General features: G+C 44.7%; 8 protein-coding genes across 8 annotated transcripts; 5 read left to right on the forward strand and 3 right to left on the reverse strand.

The window, feature by feature from the left end:
• Positions 1 to 4: 4 nt before the first annotated feature.
• PUMCH_004665 (uncharacterized protein) lies at positions 5 to 1084 on the forward strand (the record flags this gene model as incomplete). Its single annotated transcript, XM_063023592.1, has 1 exon — positions 5 to 1084. The coding sequence occupies one exon, from the start codon at positions 5 to 7 to the stop codon at positions 1082 to 1084; it is 1080 nt and encodes a 359-aa protein (XP_062879662.1).
• A 288-nt stretch (positions 1085 to 1372) lies between these two features.
• On the reverse strand, positions 1373 to 1594 carry PUMCH_004666 (uncharacterized protein; the record flags this gene model as incomplete). The annotated part of the gene is made up of 1 exon (XM_063023593.1): positions 1373 to 1594. One exon carries the CDS (start codon positions 1592 to 1594, stop codon positions 1373 to 1375), a length of 222 nt encoding a protein of 73 aa, XP_062879663.1.
• A 655-nt stretch (positions 1595 to 2249) lies between these two features.
• PUMCH_004667 (uncharacterized protein) lies at positions 2250 to 3485 on the forward strand (the record flags this gene model as incomplete). The annotated part of the gene is made up of 1 exon (XM_063023594.1): positions 2250 to 3485. The coding sequence occupies one exon, from the start codon at positions 2250 to 2252 to the stop codon at positions 3483 to 3485; it is 1236 nt and encodes a 411-aa protein (XP_062879664.1).
• Positions 3486 to 3546: 61 nt separating this feature from the next.
• On the reverse strand, positions 3547 to 3954 carry PUMCH_004668 (uncharacterized protein; the record flags this gene model as incomplete). Its single annotated transcript, XM_063023595.1, has 1 exon — positions 3547 to 3954. One exon carries the CDS (start codon positions 3952 to 3954, stop codon positions 3547 to 3549), a length of 408 nt encoding a protein of 135 aa, XP_062879665.1.
• A 309-nt stretch (positions 3955 to 4263) lies between these two features.
• Positions 4264 to 5580, forward strand: PUMCH_004669 (uncharacterized protein; the record flags this gene model as incomplete). Its single annotated transcript, XM_063023596.1, has 1 exon — positions 4264 to 5580. The coding sequence occupies one exon, from the start codon at positions 4264 to 4266 to the stop codon at positions 5578 to 5580; it is 1317 nt and encodes a 438-aa protein (XP_062879666.1).
• A 147-nt stretch (positions 5581 to 5727) lies between these two features.
• Positions 5728 to 6831, reverse strand: PUMCH_004670 (uncharacterized protein; the record flags this gene model as incomplete). Its single annotated transcript, XM_063023597.1, has 1 exon — positions 5728 to 6831. The coding sequence occupies one exon, from the start codon at positions 6829 to 6831 to the stop codon at positions 5728 to 5730; it is 1104 nt and encodes a 367-aa protein (XP_062879667.1).
• A 1559-nt stretch (positions 6832 to 8390) lies between these two features.
• PUMCH_004671 (uncharacterized protein) lies at positions 8391 to 9209 on the forward strand (the record flags this gene model as incomplete). Its single annotated transcript, XM_063023598.1, has 1 exon — positions 8391 to 9209. The coding sequence occupies one exon, from the start codon at positions 8391 to 8393 to the stop codon at positions 9207 to 9209; it is 819 nt and encodes a 272-aa protein (XP_062879668.1).
• A 585-nt stretch (positions 9210 to 9794) lies between these two features.
• PUMCH_004672 (uncharacterized protein) lies at positions 9795 to 13745 on the forward strand (the record flags this gene model as incomplete). Its single annotated transcript, XM_063023599.1, has 1 exon — positions 9795 to 13745. One exon carries the CDS (start codon positions 9795 to 9797, stop codon positions 13743 to 13745), a length of 3951 nt encoding a protein of 1316 aa, XP_062879669.1.
• Positions 13746 to 14953: the final 1208 nt, after the last annotated feature.

Raw genomic sequence — 14953 nt, forward strand, 5'->3', positions numbered from 1 at the left:
CGTGATGCCTCAGGAGGAGATCAAGCAACAGACATTGGGTGAGCCAGGCATTTTCGTGCCTAAGGACCCTGAGGCTTTGGCTGCTTTCGAGACTGTCAGAGATGTAGACCCTAAGACTTTGAACGAGCCTGAGTTGACTGCTGAGGAGAAGAAGAAGCAAAAGAAGAAATTGAAGAGAACCCAATACAAGAACAAGCAGAAGGCCAAGAAGGCTGCTGGTGCCGGTGTTGCTGGGGCTGCTGTTGCCGGCTCTACCGACAGCACTCCTGTTCCTGAGACCGGTGTTTCGAGCTCTGAACTTGAGCCAGAGACCACCAACGACGAGCAGAATGTCGTTTCCAAGGAAGAGGAGGCTGAGGCTGTTGCTGCTGCTGCCACTGCTGCTGCTGCCGCCGCTGCCTCGGTTCCTACTGTCCCACCTATCGACAGCAAGGCTGTTGAGAAGGAGCTCGACGCCAAGAAGGACGTCGCCGCTGCCGCTGCCCCTGTTGCTGCTGCTGCTGCTCCAGTCGAGGCTGCTGCTCCAGTCGAGGCTGCTGCTCCAGTCGAGGCTGCTGCTCCAGTTGAGGCTGCTCCAGTTGAGGCTGCTCCAGCCAAGACTGAGGCTCTTGTTCCCGAGACTCTTGACCCAGCTGTCGTGGGTGCTGTTGCCCCAGGAACCTCTGCCAATGAGGTTCACCAAGACGCTGAAGAGACCACCGAAGACCCTGTGGCCGTTGCCGCAGCTATGGCCGCCATCGAGGAGCCAATCCCAATCAAGGACACTGATGCTACCACTGCCACTAAGGAAGTAGACGCTTTGCCAGTTAGCAAGAAGGCCGAGGAGGAGATTATTGTTGCCGAGGGTGGCAAGAACTCTAAGGAGGTCGGTGAGGAAATCGCCACTGCCATCGGTAAGGAGGTTGAAGAGATTAACCCAAGTGCTGCCGAGGCCAAGGAGATGGCTGAGCAAGCCAAGAAGGTCAAGGCCAGCAGTGGTACCGGCAACGGAACTGCTACTAGCTCTAGCAAGAACGAACCAAAGACTGAGACCAAAGAGAAGAAGAAGGGATTCTTCTCCAAGCTCAAGAGAGTGTTCAAGTAAGCCAGCCGACTCGGAGCCCCACTTTCGTTTTTCTAACTAACCTTATTCACCTCTGTGGACTAATTCTAATTGATCTTTAAAGACCAGCCGGCTGATGGGTCGGATTAGCTGTAATTTTACTCGTATATCAATCCACATATTCTTTATTCAGTGAAGTAAAATTTGAATTTGTTATGTTCTCCATTCTTCATTCATCATTCATGCCCCTTGATTCATTCTTCATTCTTCATTCTTGCCCCTCCACTACATCAAACTAATTGTATCTTTCCATTACTATACACATCCCTTCTAACGAGCCTCGAATTGAACCATCTTCTTGGTTCTGGCCTTGTAGATCACACGGTGGCCACACTCCTTACATCTGATCGAATCAGTCTTTCCCAAAGTGAAGCTAGCTCCACACTGCGCACAGTTATATCTGACACCCAAGTTCTTGGAGGGCGCCTGGCCCTGAGCAGCATGTGATATCGACGTAGGTGCGCTGAAGGCCTCTTTCTGTGGAGAAGACATGTTGGAGGTGTAGTAGAGAGATGACTTTTCAGAGATGCAGGTGATAAGATGGGGGATTACGTGAGGTGGGTTGGAGGTGGGTTGGAGGTGAGGTTTTTGCAGAGTTTCGATATTTTTGCTATTTTCCAATTTCTGATATTTTTTCGGTTATAACTCTTCGGTAGTTTTGGTTTTTGTATTTGTTTTGCTCGCGTATCAAGTGTGTTTGCTTGTGTCTGAATGATTGGCGATGAGTAGTAAAATTCCAAGAACATTGACCCGAAAAAAAATCGAGTAGTTCATAAAAATAACAAAAATATGAATATGTTATCTTCTAGTTTCTTTGGTGAGCATCCGTGTTTCTCTTCCCAATCGTATTTATCTGAAGTTCCTCAATCAACTCATTTGCAGCCATTATAAACACTACTAGTTGCATCTATTTCACTCCGAGATAGCAGTATTCGATACGTTGACTCGCCATTGTGTTTTGAAGGTATCTATGGGTGTGTATGTATGTCCTCTTTTGATACATCTGGCCTGTTCTGTTTCACATATACGTGCTTCCTAGGTCTGATCCAAAACAGAAGAAATTCTTGCAATTGAATTATTTGGAACCAAATAAACTTACAATTTAACAGGTTGAAAGTAGTCCTTCTAGGATTATACGTGTATAGCTATGTATCTCTACAATTCCATATACCTCTGTTCTTGTAAGAACAAGACAGAATCTTCAGTTGCAATTCCTGCCGCATTGAGAGGCACGAAACTGACCCTTCCCGACTTGTACTTTTGTTCAAGATGCCTAGTGCTTAGGTGCAATGACTGCTGCATAATTGAAACTGTGGCCAAGTACTGTGTCAATTGTATGACAGACTATTCAGATTCTCCTGGAACGACTAGATGCATTAAGAATTGTTTCGAGTGTGTCAAATGCAGCTCGCCACTAGCAATCACGGCCCTGGATGTAGGCAAAGGTAAACAGTTCACTTTCAATTGTGGGTACTGTGATTACTCATACGAAACCGAGGTCATCACAGAGCCAATCCCACTCCTGAAACATCTTCGTGCCAAGGCAGATCCACGCTTTAGTCGGCTCTGTGAGAAATACTCTCACAGAGACTCAACGACTCTCACGGCTCAGATGGAGCAGAAACTCCAGCAAATGAGCTTGAGCGCTAACACTGAAAACAAGAAGCAATTTCATTTGAACAGACTAGGATCTAATCCCCAAAGCCTGCTTCCTCCTTTGCCCACCGGAAAACATCTTGTGGCGAAAAGATCTTACTCGTGCCCTGGTTGTAACACAAAACTCCTTGATCCTGTCGCAGATCCAAGGCTGATGAAGTATCTTACAAAGGAGCTTGCATTGGATATACTTCCGTTGCTTGTGGCTAAAGTTGGCCCCGAAGAGCTGGAACTGGAAGGGGATACTCAATGCTACCTCAGTGTCATCAACGCGCTACCCAGCAATGCCAAAATCACAATTTCTACGGTGGAGAAAATACCCTCAACCTTCAATAAAACTGAAACTGAATTAAGCGTTTCCTTACCCGTCACATCCTTTGCGGTCTCCTCGCGAAGAGAAAAGATGGGCATCCTAGAGAGTTTACCGACTCAATTCCTTACCGACGCAACTGCCGAGTCCCGGGCTGAGAAATTGACACGTTCAGTGACGAAGGGTGGTCGGTATTCCGCAAATTATGAAGCCAATGGTCTAGAAAAGGGTGCTAATTGGGCAACTGTTCCGTTTTCTTACTCAGCAACAGAGGATCTTGATTGTGATATTCTACCATGGCTCCCCTTTTACGTTACCATTGAAACTCGCATGCCAGCTTCCATGAATCGTGCGCTTACTAGTTCTGGTAATGGTCTAAAGCTAGGTTTCTGGGCCTTGGTCCCGGTAGAGAAATAGACTCATCGTCAACAACGCGTTTACGACTGAGACAAAAAAAACATGGATGGACAACGAGGTCTCAAAAATCCATGAGAAGAAGCCCACTCACAGCCGCCAAATGGCGGGCCTCAAGTACATCCATGGGCGGTACATCTACTTCAATTTGGGTTGAAACCCCCAGTCCTCGATGGTCATCCTCTTCTTCATCGAAATCAAAATCTTCTTCATCATTCTCCTCATCTCCCAAATCATCTTTTTTGGGCTCCTCGCCGTTTGCCAGACCTGACGACAGATCAGCGAGTCTCTGCTCATTGGCTCGAAGAACTGCCTCTTGAACAAACAATCTTATGTACTCGCCAGAAAGTAAAACTGCCGGCGCAGTGATTTTCGTGTCCTTCTTTTTAAACGCTACATCATGAAATATCCTAGCAATTGTGGCACTTGGGACCATGCATGGTGTAGGAGCCGACATCCCAGTGGACGACATACTCAGATTGCAGAACTATCGGTCTAAATTTCCTCTCACGAAAAAAGAGAAATTCGACAGTTCACATGTATTTTTACCCCTGGTTGTTTCAGATCAGAGGTGCATATATACAGCACATCGGACCCCACGCTCAGAGCCCTAAAGCCACACCTCTTCGAGTGAGAAGAACTATTCGGAAAGATTTTCCTAAAACAAACAGCTGATTCTGAGCTCGCGGATCCATATCAGCGCTACAGGACTCTTGAACTATCGTATTTTCCCCGTATACTGCTCGTACTATAGCCACAAAGCACAAACGTCAAGCCAAAGATGCCTCAATTGAACGGTGCCTCCGAGCTCTCATCGCTGGTTTCGTTGCTCAAAACCATTGTCGGCGCAGGGCTCATGTCCATTCCGCTTGCCTTCTCTACCGACGGTGTTGTGGTAGGTGTACTTATTGTGGCTTTGGCCGCCATTACCTCTGGATATGGGTTATTTTTGCAAGCCTACGTGGCTCGGTTTGTGCCAAAAGGCCATGCTACTTTTTTCAATATTTGCTCGATTACTTATCCTGCGCTCTCTGTGGTTTTTGATACCGCAATTGCTGTCCAGTGCTTTGGCTGTGCCATCTCATATTTGGTCCTTATTGGCGATTTGATGCCAACAATTGTTGAAACTGTTCCATTTGTACCCTCGGAACATCACCGGTCCTTTTGGATTTTGGCCTCGGGAGTGTTATGTGTGCCTTTGTCTTTCCTCAAAAACTTGGACTCTTTGAAGTATACCTCCATCTTGGGCCTTGTAGCAATAGGGTACCTTGCCTTATTGGTAGTGTGCGAATACTTTTTTGGGCATGTTTCACATAAGCTTCGTGGCGAGATTGTTTTGGTACCATCCTCTCTTCAAGGATTGTTCTCCACCTTCTCGATTGTTGTTTTTGCTTACACTGGCCACCAAAACATGTTTTCAATTATCAATGAAGCAGCAAACAATTCGCTTCCATCAATGGCCAGGCTTATCAATTTTGCCGTTCTTTGTGCCTCTGTCTTGTTCATCCTGGTAGGACTTACTGGATACTTGACCTTCGGAGACAAGGTGGGCGGCAATGTCATTTTGCTGTACCCTAGCTCGTGGTACAGTACCGTTGGCAGGGTAGCTATTGTGTTCATGGTGATTTTCCTGTTCCCACTTATGCTTCATCCCGCTAGAATTTCGGTGAACAACATTTATTTCTGGATCAGAACCCACATTAAAACTAATCAGGAAAATGCAGGTTCTGAGGAGCCAGTATCATCGGAAACCTCTGCTTTGCTCGAGGCTGTCCCATCCAGAGCTTCTCTCAGACCTAGTCCTGTAGTTCCATTCCCTGACACTACATTCTATACAATTAGTACCATTCTCTTGGTGGTTGGCTACACAGCTGCTGTGACCATCAAGTCATTCGCTTTGGTATTGGCAATCGTAGGTGCTACGGGCTCTACTGCCATTTCATTCATTTTGCCGGGATTATTTGGCTACAAGTTAATTGGGTCTGATACAGACGAACCCACAAAACAGGAGCATACATTAAAGTATATGTCATTAGCATTGGTGTTATGGGGATTTGTCGTGATGGTGGTGTGCCTCTATTCTAGTTTGGCTCTATAAGAAGACACATTTTAGCAGCGGCAGTCGTCCTTGAATGGATGCGCTTTTTATGTGCCCAGGACTGGAGCATTTGGAGTCCACAAAAAATAATAATAGCTCCTGTGCCATAGAAATTAGATTTGAATAAATGGAACCGCTCGAATTCATTTAGTCTTTAGTCTCTACTGCCGGAACAGATGTTTCGGACAGAAGTGAAGAAGTAGCACCAGCACCATTCAGGGCCGAAGAAGTAGTTTCGACATCAGTATCGTTCTCGTCGCTTCTAACATCTTCTGCATTATCACCACGAATGAATTTGGCCACAACTCGAAGAATCATCCAAAGCCAGAGAAGAGAAAGAAGTTGGAGGCCACCAAGCAAAGCCAAAAAGGCGTTGAGAATGCGGTCAGACCAGCAGCGTTTATGTACAAAAGCAGAAACACCGCATTTGCTGGCCGCCATAAGTTGCCCTGACTTGAACCAAGAAATGTAAAACAAATAGTTGTAAACGCCATGTCTGAGAATAATCCAGGTGACAGCAAATACAACAAACATAGCATCGCAAGCGTTAGGAAAGCGAGAGTATTTAAGAATCTTAGCTGAAGACAAGAAAATGTCCACCGAGTCCATGATAATTAAGATGAGGTTGCCGATGCGATTGAAGTAGTAGTAATAGGAGCCGATGACCAATGCACAGGTGATGAAATGATGAGACAACATCTGGAGATGATCCTTCCGGCGCTGCTCGATGTGAAGCACCACCACCTGCTGTAGCCAAAAGGCGGTTGAAATGAGGTAATATTTCTTGAAAAGCCCCGTCATCCTGTCGTGGGGCCAGCCTACAAAGATGTTCTCGATGTTGTAGTAATAGGGCGAGTGGTAGTAAAGATACAACCCGAGGCCAAACGAAAGTGTGTAGTAGAGCGCGGACCAGCTCTGCTCCGCAAACCGCACCCGTGCTTTCCTGGATTTAATCACCACGATGTGTTTCGCGATCGGATTGAACACATGTTGCATCAAGATGGCTCTCATGAACACAAGAAGCACTACCCAATACGCCACGTAGTAGGCATCATGGTACCCAATATCATACACCGTTTTGCCGTGTTCTTTCTCCATGGCATACAGCAAATGTAAGAACCGACTGCATGTTCGGTGGAGCCGAGGCCAGTTGAGTTTGGATCCCACAAAGTCTGCTCCATAGAGAGCCATCAAGAAGTTGCGGGTTATGGGCACCTGATTTCTATCGATCCAGGCGACGAGCGATGTCATGATCGGAATGTGAATATGGTATTGAAAAGAAGTTCTCGATACGGCAGATGCCTTTTCTGATGTAGGGAGATGAGATGGGCCTCAATGAGATAGACCCTGGAAGAGGGAAATTGAAAGGGAAATAAGAAAAAAGAAAGGTCTGGGTGCACGCACTGTATATAAGAGACGGGAGACGCCGTGGTTGGCTTGGAAAAACTCTACCCACAAACGAAAACGGTTTTTTTCTGTGGCTGTTCGATGAAAGAAACGAGTCGCGAATGGCACCACGGACGGTGTGAGATGAGCCTAAGGACAGCGAGGATGGACACTGGCGCGCGTGTCCAATGCAGTAATGAGGAGATTAGCGAGGAGATGGGAAAAAAGTAACTGCAGCGGAACATCCTGTATGTCGCGGGATTTTAATGGCCGCGTTTTGGGCGCATTGAAAGTTAATTTTAGAGATGATCTGAGTCTGGAGAATTTGCGGATCGACGGTCTTTTATTTCAATCGTTGGAGGGTGGTTGGTAGCGGGCTGCATATAGAGCGTATTTACGAGAAAGAGATGGGGTTGTGTGCAGTTGCGTCCTGCAACTCAGTCGACGCCAGCCGTATGTGTTCTCCTTTTGATTCAGCCGTTGGGTCAATTTCGGTGATGGCACTTCGTGGGCAAGGGCATGAACCTGATTTCGGAGGCAAAGGTTGTTTTGCTTGGAAAAATGTCGACTTTTGAAAGGTTTGCTTTGGTTTAGCGATAAGAGTTCACAGCACGTCATAAACGAAGAAGCGAGAAAATGGTAAAAAATTTGAACAGAACAGACTTCGCTGTATACAGTGAGCGTGACAAGATCGTTTGAGATGAGTGTACATTTGCGTGTCAAGCAGTCAATCTTTTACCATGTAGATATACATAAATGACGGGCGAAGTCAGGGCGGAACCTATAAAAAGCTGGGTTAGCTTACTCTTCTCGGTTTAGCTGAGAAAAGTCTTGTGTAAATGACGTCTTTGTTCAATTTTTGTTGCCGCTCGTTGAGAAGCACCTCTATTGTTGGCGGTACCAGAAGTGATGGCGTATCAATAGAGTCTTGCCTCGCGATAATAATTCTACCTTGCGGTTTCTTGAATTTTATGTTTGAATTTTTTCTATTCTGCTTATACAGATACTTGAGCAAAATGGTGTTGGATAGAATCGATCGGATCTATGGAAGTACCCTTCTGAATGAACACAAACACATTGAACTAGTAAAAAATTGACGATATTTCGAAATTGTCCATTTCATCTCGGCTCGCCACCGCAAATTTAAGAATTGCGTTCATGAAAATTATGACAATTTCTGAAACGTCACCTTTTTACATGTCTTGACAAATACAATCAGTAACGCAAACATATCCTCAGCTTTGACCAAAATTTACCCTAACGCTATCAATTCGGTATAAACCCTTAAAAAGACTCCAAGAAAATCCCAATAACATTCCACATATAGCTTACATAATACTAATTTTCTTGTAGGAACTCCGCATAAATCTGAAACTCAACTCGCACCTGAAACACATCTGAAACACACAGATGAAACACACCCAATGATACCCCATATTCTTTTAGCTACAGCAGTTGCGCTGTCATATGTAGCGGCTATCCGAATCAATATTCCTGTGCTTCTTAGGGCGGCCGATCGGAGTGACCCGGCTGTGATTCGGTATCGAATGACTCGGATCTTGTTTCTTTGTGTATTCCTCTTTGTAACTCTCCCGCTAATTCTTCTGTATGGACTCAATTCTTATGAACTGCCATGGGAAGTGATCAAACAATTTGGAATTGTGCCCGGATATACTGTTAACGGCGATTTTGGAGAGGATTCAGTGAATGTACTTCGCTACATAGGTATAATGTGCGTCTTATATATGGGCCCAATTGCGCATTACATCTTCAATGAAAGCCAAAGTGTTCTTAACGATTTCTTCTTCTCATTTTTGGTGTTGACAGGCGTCAGAGACCACATTTTTGCACCCATTACCGAGGAATTTGTCTATAGGGCTGGAGTCATTGCAACGCTCAAACCGGTTCTCACAAACAGTCAAATCATGAGGTGGCTGCCGGCGCTTTTCGGGCTTGCCCATGTCCATCATGGCTACAACTTATTCTACAATGAAGGACACCCGCTAGGCTTCACCTTATTGAACGTGGGTTTCCAATTGATCTACACCTCGATATTTGGCCTTCTAGCGAACAAAGTGTTTTTGGACACTGGCTGCAATCTCTGGTGTGCTATAGCTGTGCATGTGATATGCAACTTGCTAGGGTTTCCCTCTTTTGAGATGAGATCCACACACCCGCGTTGGTTTATCATTTACTGTTCATTGTTGTGCACTGGACTGTATCTTTTTTACATCTTGCTTTGATCTGGCAAACCACACTGTAAATATTCTCATTTATTGTCCCTTAGAGGAACCACCAATACATCAATCATAAAAGGTATGATTGACAGAAATGCAAAGGCCTTACAAATGAGAAGGTCACAAAATGAATCAAAAAAGTTATGACAGAAAAATATACACAAATTGATTTTCTTAAAACCCATTCGCTTCATTTTCCTTCCTTGTCAAATGTTTTGTTTCTCCTCCATATGTAGTTAACGTGCACAGGACCTCTCACACCCCTACCAAGAAAGGACCTTCACTTCTTTGTTCGAAATCAATCACGCCCACGCATTATATAAGCGTGAAACAATTCTAACAGTAAACCCAGAGCTCACAACTTTCGTTTTCGCCGCGTGATATATAAGGCCCCACTTCCCCCGCTGTTTTTCAGGGTCCTCTGTCTTTTCAAGGACACCTCCCATTGATCTGGCCACGGCATTCCACCCCAGGCACGCTTAAGCTTGTGCAACTAGTAAACCTACCGGCGCTCGAAAGAGAACACCCCCAAATTTTTGCATTAAGCCCATCTCGGCCATTCTCTCTTTGCATGTTCACCGATAACACAAAATGTCTCTCACGAAACTGAAATCCACATCACCGAATCGCAAACTAGATACCTATGCATCGGCTGCCAAGGAAATTGAGCAGGAGAAACAGATGGTGGCTGCGCTCAAGCGGCTTTCGATCGGTCATCTATTGAATCTTGATCCAGATCTTCCACCACTTGATCCGTCTGGATATCCGTACTCCGTAGACCGAGGAGGATACGACGATACCGCTCAACCTGAAGATAATTCTCTGGTCGAGTCTTACTCCTCGGCCAGCTCGCACAATCGGTACTCATACTCAGAACTGAACTTCATTGATCTACATGGTCGCGAAGAAGAGGACCAGACCGAACAGGGCGAGCCAAAGGATGGAGATGTAAATGACGATATAGAAGAAAACAGCACACGAGCACCATCGGAGTCTTTGCGTCATACGCGACCGCCCTCTTTTGTTTCTGAAGAACAACCTTTGGATGCGGAACTGTTGTGGGTTCCTGCCAACATGCACCCTGAGATTAACCCACAGCAATATAAGATGCATGTAAAAACAACCATTGACGAGCTCCTTGAACAGAAGATATCGCGCTCGCTCTCACGCTCCAAGTCGAAGCGCTCGTCTCTCTCTTTCTCTGTCACAGACACAGACCCAGACGACTCCACGGTCTTTGTGGCAGAGGACGAGAAGGAAACCCAACAGGATCAACCTAAAAAACAATATCAGAACCCTTCCCTTCGTGAGCTTACCTCAGAGCTTCAAGCCATGACTCGTCTCGCGGGCATGGATGCTACCGATGCTGTAACTCTAGCTCGCACATTATCTTCTGCCTCAATGGGCTACAGTGATGTAGAGAAATTAGCTTTTGATGAGCTTGGAAACCCTCAAAATATGGAAAAGAGCATCTATCAAGCAGAGGTCCATGAAGAGAATCAGCATCAACATTCTAGGCGACCACTTCCAAAACTCCGAATTAATACGGGATCTTCTTCTCATAAGCAACCTTACGGTGCTGCTGTTCCCGGAAGTTATGAGCCATCTCGTCCTGGCGGATTTGCTGCTTCTGGAAGACAGCAAAAATCACCCATTGACGAGGAGTTTTCGTTGCGCAGAAGTCGGCGACCTGACTACCGTAAGGGTCCAGTGGCATCTCCACATGCAAGCTCTCAGCAATTAACTGCTCAACAACTAGGATCTCAGCTCCAGAGCAGCAAAGCAGGTAAACTTGCCGAGCTTAGAAGCTCTCTTCTGTCTTCAAACTTAACTCAAGTCCCGAAACAGCTGAGATCTCAGAATTTTAACGTTGCTCAATCTTCACTCCCGCAGCAAGATCCCTATTATGGCAAGGTTCGGGGCCAAAGTAGGTCTCATTCGTCCTCAAGAAGCACACCTGGACAGTACGACATACCGCTTCTGACAACTCGAACAAAAAAGAGTGGCTCAAGCCACCAAACCAGACAAATTTTAACTCAGAGTCCATACCATCAGTCGCCCAATAGTTCAATATCTCCAGCGCCCTTGAGCCCCAATGACAATATGAACTTTTCACCATATCCAGATGCCTACTCTCAGAAACCAGCTCAGTCAAAGCAACAAAATCATCGCAGTAACAGGAGCGCTGATGGTTATAGAGGTCATATTGGTGAGGGATTAGGCTCTCAGGGTCACATTGGCTATAGAGATCATAGAGACAGTGAAGATAGAAGGAATTTGAAATTGAGGGCACTGAGCTCTAGCGCTCTGTACGGATACAATCCGCATGTACAAAATGTGCCAATGAGATCTTCAAGTGATCTGTATTCATCACAGGGATACCCACAGAGTTCGAAAAAGCCTGTTAGACATCTCCAACAACAATTCGACCAAAATGGATATCCGATGTATCAGACACAGCAACAAAGCTCGAGTTATTCACAGCATCAGAATTATCAGAACTATCCATCAAACATGCAATCACAGCATTCCAAGCATGCGCATCAACCGTATTCTCAGCAGTACCAGCCAGTATCAATGGACAATCGCTCAAGACATAGAAACTATAGTGGTGGACATGCTCGAGAGCAACAACATCAATATCAAGGCCATTCACAACAAAGGCATCATCAACCCCATTATGAATCTCATCCTCAAGACAATTATCTGAATTCAGTACAAAATGCCCACTATCATCCCCAATATAAAAGCCAGCATCAGAACAATTACAGGCCCACCCAAGAGTCATCTAGAGTCGTTGAGAAACAGCAAAATAATCAGCAGAGTAAAGATTACCCTTTCGAACAGTATACAAGAGAGAATACCTTCAAAGCGAAGGAAAAGCGAAGTGAATTGAACGATAATCTCGATCTATTGAGAAATGAGATCAACGAATTCAAAGAAAGTTTGTCTCGTAGCGAGCCTTCAAAACAGTTATCCAATGATAATTTGCCGCTAGACGAGGAGATAAGTGCAGAACCATCAAATGACTTCAGTTTCGATCTTACCACTCACGATGTAAGCTACGAGGACACTCTCGGCATAGAGAAGGATATTATTGGCGATCTCGATGAAACTAGTTCATCATTAGCCAATGAGCCAGATAACTCGATACAGATCCCTCAAGAAAGAATCCAGACAAACTTGCGCTTTTCTGAGTCATCCAATACTCAGCCCGAACTTTCGGCAATTCCTTCGAGAGAGAACTCTTCTGGTCGGCACGAAAAGAAGTTGCAGCAACCACAAAGCGACTCCTCAAGGGCAGAATACCCAGTTGAGAAGTATAAGGACACGGCTGCCAACATTAAGGAAGCAAAAGAAGTGATTCTTTCGCCAATCATCACACCAAAAGATGCCGAGGAGAACAATGTACCAACACTATCTACAACCAAACAAAAAGAGCTTGTTTCCGATTCGATACCTCACGGAAAGCCATTAAAGACGGAGGAACCAGTCAACAAAGTGTCAAAGCAGTTAAAAAAGAAGACTTCCTCTAGCCTGCTAATCTCTAAAACAGATCCAGAGAAGAAGAAGACAAGTAAAAAGCCATGGCCATGGTCTAAGGACAAGTCCGCTTCATCTGAGAAGGAGAGCAAGATTGCAGAAGTCTCTCGCAAAACTGTACGTTCAGTTTCAACACCTGACCTTGCATCTAAATTGGACAAAAGTGGGCACGATGAGCACAGTAATACAGAAGGCGGAAAAGACAATGTTATTAGCAAGTTCTTTAAGAAAAAGCGGAGTCACCTGTCGTCAGGCGAAAGAGCAACGCAGGAGCTGTTACGCCGAGTATCAAGCAGCGACTCTTCTGAAATTCACAATGAGCAAAAGTCTGGCCAAAAAAGCTCTCGAACATCAGAAGAATCGAAGACCTCGAACAATTCTAGAGACATACCAGTTTCATCGTCTGCAGATGTGAAGTCTAGAATTAAACAAAAACTCAAGAACATCAAGAACAAGGGCTCTGAGAAGCCCGAGGAGCCAACAATTCCAGAGGATCCTGCTGAGGAGGAAATGAGTGAAGCGATCGATATAGAGAATTCCAAGCCTCTGTCTACTCTTGAGGTTCAGGAACGACTCAAAAAGTCGATCAAAAGAACATCTAGAGCAAATCAACCTATTGAATTCACCGACTCCGCTTTTGGGTTCCCATTACCTCCTCCCTCACACTCGACTCTTGTTATGATAGACTACCGATTCCCAGTGCACGTTGAGCGTGCTATTTATCGACTCTCACATCTCAAGCTTGCGAACCCTAAAAGATCTCTCCGCGAACAAGTTCTACTTTCAAACTTCATGTACGCATACTTGAATTTGGTGGACCACACTTTGCATTTGGAGCAACAGATGACAGAGGAGGAGTTCCCACAACCCGATACCGATATGGATCTATTGGGCACACACGACATTGATACAGAGTTCGAGGCTGATTCCCTAGACGAGGAGGACTTTGACTCAGTTAAGTTGGATCTTGATGTCCGTGAAACCCAGATTTCCGTATAGAATCGCATTTGCATATAAACAATGACTATATAAGTCTGAAACGAATGTAGGAACTATAAGACTCAATCCAATATAAGTGAAACCCTCAAATAAGTCTAGCTTCACTATTTTTTGGTATAGTTTGAGTATGTCTATACCCTAGGAGACTGATTAATAGATACAAAACAGCATTTTGTGTCTCACGATATCTTAAGACAAGATGCAAATTTACGAAATTCTCAACGATAAATGTCCATTGAGATCCACAGCCCCAACAGCTGCTTTCTTTCTAACTCAATTGTGATATTCTGAGAAAAATTCATTTGTAGCTTCATTATTTCGGTTTTCTAGGTGCTTGGTTCGCTTTTAAAGCACCTTTGGTAAGCAGAACCACACGCTGTGTTTAGCTCATGTACAAAGTTCCCATCTCGATGCGATTTAATTCAGACCCGAAATCGAGAGACAATTCTCGATTCAACCGCTGTTCGTTCAATTATTGGAGGCTTTTTCGCGATGAAACAGAATGGCCTCAATCAATCCAGCCACAAGTCCCAAATGGGTTCAATATTCCGATCTCTTGAGTTCTAAACCCTATCAATAGAAGCAGCTCGATATTCCTGAACGTATTTCCTTCAAGTGGATTTCTTCTCTTATTTCTTCTAAATATTTTAGGTCGGTTTCTCTTGAATGATTCGGCACGCAAGCAAACCTGCTCTGGGGCTTTCGCGATGGCGGAGTCCAAGTTTGATAATTTGATGCAAATTTTATTGATTTCTCGGACTCTTCGATTGTATCAAAGTCGCTCATCATGTCTTGCAGGATGTAAGATGCAGCTACTTCTAACAAGTCGAGCTTGACGCGCATTTTGACGTTACTGTCTTAAATTTCTGTTTTTTCTTGTATCACCCCCTCTGTTCATTTTCTCTTCCATTGTTTATTGTTGATGGCAAGAAGGAGCAGACCTTCGTCTATATGTTACCCCAAGGATTGTAGGTCCAGCTTGCCGAGACAATGGAATCAACTTTTGTTACATAAAATCTAATTTGAGTATGATAAGTTTTAGTGCTTTGAACTGGAAAATCTAGATTTTTCACGGCCTTAGGTTTAATCTAGATCCTTACACGAGCAGATGAAAAGGCAAAGTATGATTTACTTACTCATTAGAGTCACGAGTCAGGCTATCTCAAAACAGTTTGGGCATTGTTTTTTTAGAATATTCTACCACTTAC

Source organism: Australozyma saopauloensis, chromosome 6 (assembly GCF_035610405.1).
Source record: "Australozyma saopauloensis chromosome 6, complete sequence".
NCBI classification, from domain to species: Eukaryota; Fungi; Ascomycota; class Pichiomycetes; order Serinales; family Metschnikowiaceae; genus Australozyma; species Australozyma saopauloensis.